The 4,991-nt window shown below is 37.8% G+C and overlaps 1 protein-coding gene across 3 annotated transcripts in view; it reads right to left on the bottom strand.

Moving 5' to 3' along the window:
• The window catches only part of LOC107661518 (syntaxin-binding protein 1), a 42,406-nt gene that overhangs the window by 17,331 nt on the left and 20,084 nt on the right, over positions 1–4,991 (bottom strand). For 2 of the 3 annotated variants that reach the window (XM_016451151.1, XM_016451142.1), the window contains exons 6-7: positions 3,390–3,493; positions 208–356 (exon numbers count right to left, since the gene is read on the bottom strand). In XM_016451151.1, coding sequence (XP_016306637.1) covers positions 208–356; positions 3,390–3,493 — 253 coding nt within the window. Of the gene's footprint in view, positions 1–207; positions 357–1,952; positions 2,115–3,389; positions 3,494–4,991 lie in introns of those variants that run through there. The other variant, XM_016451158.1, reaches the window with a different exon arrangement.

Here is a 4,991-nt window from a genome sequence, read left to right on the forward strand (position 1 = left end):
TTTAGGTAGGCGTGGTTGACTCTTAACTTTTATAAAGAATATCTCTGGATTTGAGACTTTGGTCTTTGCAACTTTACAGATCTTCTTTAAGCACCAAGAGCTTGTAACACTCCAAAGAGAAAGGAAAAATTGAAATTGCATCATATGACCCCTTTAAAGGCTCTTTGTTTCTCAGTAATTAAGAGACAGACACTCTTCGTGCCTTACCCTCGGTATCGGACGGCAGGGTATTCCTTCAGTGTGGCACACAGTGTCGCCAGCTGCTCTGCCAACCGTTCCATCACAGGGTTCTTCAGCTGTGTCTTATGAGGGCTGTAGAAACTCTGGAAGGCATCAGGGTTGTCCAAGGAGAACACCTGAAAACACATTAATACTTGTTACTGATAGAGCAATAATGTGGACAGGCAAAGTGATTAGCTGGCATTTTGCAGATTTTTGCTTTGTTTTTATGTGCCATTTTGGGGCGGGTGTTTTTATAGAAAAGTACAACTGAAACTTAATTTTATTTCAGCAAGTTGCCAATGCAACAGTTTTCATTTTAATTTAGTTTAACTTGATATACTAAACTATCTAAAACTAAAACTGGAATTATATTATATAAACAACATAGACAAAACAAAAAGTACTAAAATGACAAAACACACAATGACAAACTTTAAAATGAAAATGGAAAAAATATATAAAAATATTAATAAAAACTATAATAGTATCTAAATTATACAAAAATAATACTGATCTAGAACAGATACATTCATTTTAATAGACCATGGTAGGCAGTCTCAATGAAGAGCTGCATAGAAAACCCCAGAAGAAAAAAAAAACAGAAAAACTAAGTGGTAGTAAATAATGCAGTTTATATTTTCTGAATATATTTTAAATGTTTTATTATTTGCTACTATATAAATTTGCTATTATATATCTCATGCTCACCAAGGCTGCATTTATTTGATTAAAAATATAGTAAAAACAGTAACACTGTGAAATATGATTACAACTTAAAATAGTTGTTTTCTGTTTTGATATATTTTAAACTGTAATTTATTCCTTTGATGGCAAAGCTGAATTTTCAGCAACCATTACTCCAGTCTTCAATGTCACATGATCCTTCAGAAATCATTCTAATATCTTGATTTGGTGCTTAAGAAACACTGGTTAAACAGTTGTGATGTCTATTATTTTTTGTGATACATATTTTTTTCTTCGATGAATAGAAAGTCCAAAAACAGCATTTATTTGAAATAGAAATCTTTTGTAACATAAATGTCTTTACTGTTACTTTTGATTAATGTAATGCATCCTTGCTAAATAAAAGTAATTAATTCTAGAAATTAATTTTATTCTATAAATAAATATTTTTTTATGATTTTGTATGCATGTCACATGCAAAAGACCTGTGACAGAATGCCACGAAATGTGTTCCTGTTTTCAAAGTAGTCTGAGGGATGAGCTTTGAGTTAATGAGTTGTTTCCAGTCTGTGCTTTCATTCCTTTCCTTCCTGCCTTTTGTGTCTCCTGTGGCCGAATCTCTGACTGTGTCAGGCAGTCAGGTCTTCACAACCACCCCTCCCCACCCCCTATCAGCACACACAGGGTCACATGACAATCCTTCTGTTCAGCAGATGGGTTGCCCTTGATACTTGTTCCCTCTCATAACCTCCTCTGATTGGCCAAGGCTCTCTGTGGATGCTGCGTGATGCTGAACGAGGCGGGCCTGCGAAGCGTTGAGCTCAGGAGAAACGCACTGCTCCTCTGACTCCACTGAATTAATCATAGCAGACAGCCTAAGCAGCAAGGCATTGTGGGCCAGACTGCATCCCCCCAGCCTTAGAGCTGTTCTGGAACACTATTTCTGTATTCACGGAGTTGTTTCTGGATGGTTCTCTGTACGGATAGTCATTATTCCTATATATTTTTTTATCCCTCTCGTCCACTCCCCTCCTGAAATGCCTCACCTGGGACTCATAGGGCAGGAAGGCGATGTTGATCTCAGTTAGGGTTTTAATGGTTTTGGAGGCACGGCTCTTCACCACATCATTAAACAGGGGGTCCGGGCAAGCTGAAAAAAAAAAAAACACATGGGTAGTTGACATAATATTTTGAGCAGTGACAGCAGTTTATTGAAGTTTTGACATAATATACATCACTTACACTATTTTATATAGATATAAATATCTGACATTAAATATCTGAAATTAAAATGTAAAAAATATCCAAAATCAGCTGCAATAAAATCTCCAATAAAATCAGCTGTAATATTTATTGCATATTTACACTTTTATATACAAAATATTTTTAAATGTATATAAAATATATATACAGTGCATTCAGAAAGTATTCAACCCCCCTTCACTTTTATGTTGCAGCCTGACACTACAATTGTTTAAATTCATTTTTTTTTTCTAATTTTCTCATCTACACTCCATACCTCATAATGACAAAGTGAAAACAGAATTTTAGAAATGTCTGTAAATTTATTTATTTTTTAAACTGAATCTACTCCGTACTTAGTTGAAGCACCTTTGGCAGCAATTACAGCCTCGAGAGTCTTTTTGGGTATGACACAGCAAGCTTTGCACACCTGGATTGAGGGATTTTCTGCCATTCTTTTTTGCAAATCCTCTCAACATCGGTCTTGGATGGGGACCGTCAGTGGACAGCCATTTTCAGGTCTCTTCAGAGATGTTCGATAGGGTTCAAGTCAGGGCTCTGGCTGGGCCACTCTAGGACATTCACAGAGTTGTCCCTAAGCCACTCCTGTGTTGCCTTGGCTGTGTGCTTAGGGTCATTGTCTCTAGGCGCGTTTCCATTACCCTTCAAATTGCGCAAATTGAAATTGCGAATTGAAAACGCGCCTAATGGAAACATGTCAATTTCGCAAAAACGCCCATATATCGCAAAAAGGTTTTTACGCTCGCATGAGGTGGTTTTTCAGGCAATGCGAAAAAGTAATAATTCGCAAAACTGCAATGGAAACGGCTTTTTCGCATTTACAGGTCACATGGTGTATGTAAAAAGTCATATGATCATTCTTCAATGTACTATAACCTCCAAGAAACACATCATACGTGGCCACATTTACATTTACATTTACATTTAGTCATTTAGCAAGGCTCTCTGTGGATGCTGCGTGATGCTGAACGAGGCGGGCCTGCGAAGCGTTGAGCTCAGGAGAAACGCACTGCTCCTCTGACTCCACTGAATTAATCATAGCAGACAGCCTAAGCAGCAAGGCATTGTGGGCCAGACTGCATCCCCCCAGCCTTAGAGCTGTTCTGGAACACTATTTCTGTATTCACGGAGTTGTTTCTGGATGGTTCTCTGTACGGATAGTCATTATTCCTATATATTATTTTATCCCTCTCGTCCACTCCCCTCCTGAAATGCCTCACCTGGGACTCATAGGGCAGGAAGGCGATGTTGATCTCAGTTAGGGTTTTAATGGTTTTGGAGGCACGGCTCTTCACCACATCATTAAACAGGGGGTCCGGGCAAGCTGAAAAAAAAAAAAACACATGGGTAGTTGACATAATATTTTGAGCAGTGACAGCAGTTTATTGAAGTTTTGACATAATATACATCACTTACACTATTTTATATAGATATAAATATCTGACATTAAATATCTGAAATTAAAATGTAAAAAATATCCAAAATCAGCTGCAATAAAATCTCCAATAAAATCAGCTGTAATATTTATTGCATATTTACACTTTTATATACAAAATATTTTTAAATGTATATAAAATATATATACAGTGCATTCAGAAAGTATTCAACCCCCCTTCACTTTTATGTTGCAGCCTGACACTACAATTGTTTAAATTCATTTTTTTTTTCTAATTTTCTCATCTACACTCCATACCTCATAATGACAAAGTGAAAACAGAATTTTAGAAATGTCTGTAAATTTATTTATTTTTTAAACTGAATCTACTCCGTACTTAGTTGAAGCACCTTTGGCAGCAATTACAGCCTCGAGAGTCTTTTTGGGTATGACACAGCAAGCTTTGCACACCTGGATTGAGGGATTTTCTGCCATTCTTTTTTGCAAATCCTCTCAACATCGGTCTTGGATGGGGACCGTCAGTGGACAGCCATTTTCAGGTCTCTTCAGAGATGTTCGATAGGGTTCAAGTCAGGGCTCTGGCTGGGCCACTCTAGGACATTCACAGAGTTGTCCCTAAGCCACTCCTGTGTTGCCTTGGCTGTGTGCTTAGGGTCATTGTCATGTTGGAAGGCGTTCACTTTTTTTCAATTTTGTTATGTTGCAGCCTGATACTACAATTGTTTAAATTCATTTTTTTTCTCATTAATCCACACTCCGTACCTCATAATGACAAATTGAAAACAGAATTTTAGAAATGTCTTTAAATTTATTAAAAAGAAAAAACTGAAATATGACATTTACATAAATATTCAGACCCTTTACTCAGTACTTAGTTGAAGCACCTTTGGCAGCAATTACAGCCTCAAGTCTTTTTGGGTATGATCCAACAAGCTTTGCACACCTGGATTGGGGGATTTTGTGCCATTCTTCTTTGCAAATCCTCCCAAGCTCGGTCAGGTTGGATAGGGACCGGCGGTGGACAGCCATTTTCAGGTCTCTCCAGAGATGTTCGATAGGGTTCAAGTCAGGGCTCTGGCTGGGCCACTCTAGGACATTCACAGAGTTGTCCCTAAGCCACTCCTGTGTTGCCTTGGCTGTGTGCTTAGGGTCATTGTCTCTAGGCGCGTTTCCATTACCCTTCAAATTGCGCAAATTGAAATTGCGAATTGAAAACGCGCCTAATGGAAACATGTCAATTTCGCAAAAACGCCCATATATCGCAAAAAGGTTTTTACGCTCGCATGAGGTGGTTTTTCAGGCAATGCGAAAAAGTAATAATTCGCAAAACTGCAATGGAAACGGCTTTTTCGCATTTACAGGTCACATGGCGTATGTAAAAATTCATATGATCATTCTTCAATGTACTATAACCTCCAAGACAATT

This window comes from Sinocyclocheilus anshuiensis, unplaced genomic scaffold (assembly GCF_001515605.1).
Source record: "Sinocyclocheilus anshuiensis isolate Anshui unplaced genomic scaffold, SAMN03320099.WGS_v1.1 scaffold457, whole genome shotgun sequence".
Lineage (NCBI taxonomy): Eukaryota > Metazoa > Chordata > Actinopteri > Cypriniformes > Cyprinidae > Sinocyclocheilus > Sinocyclocheilus anshuiensis.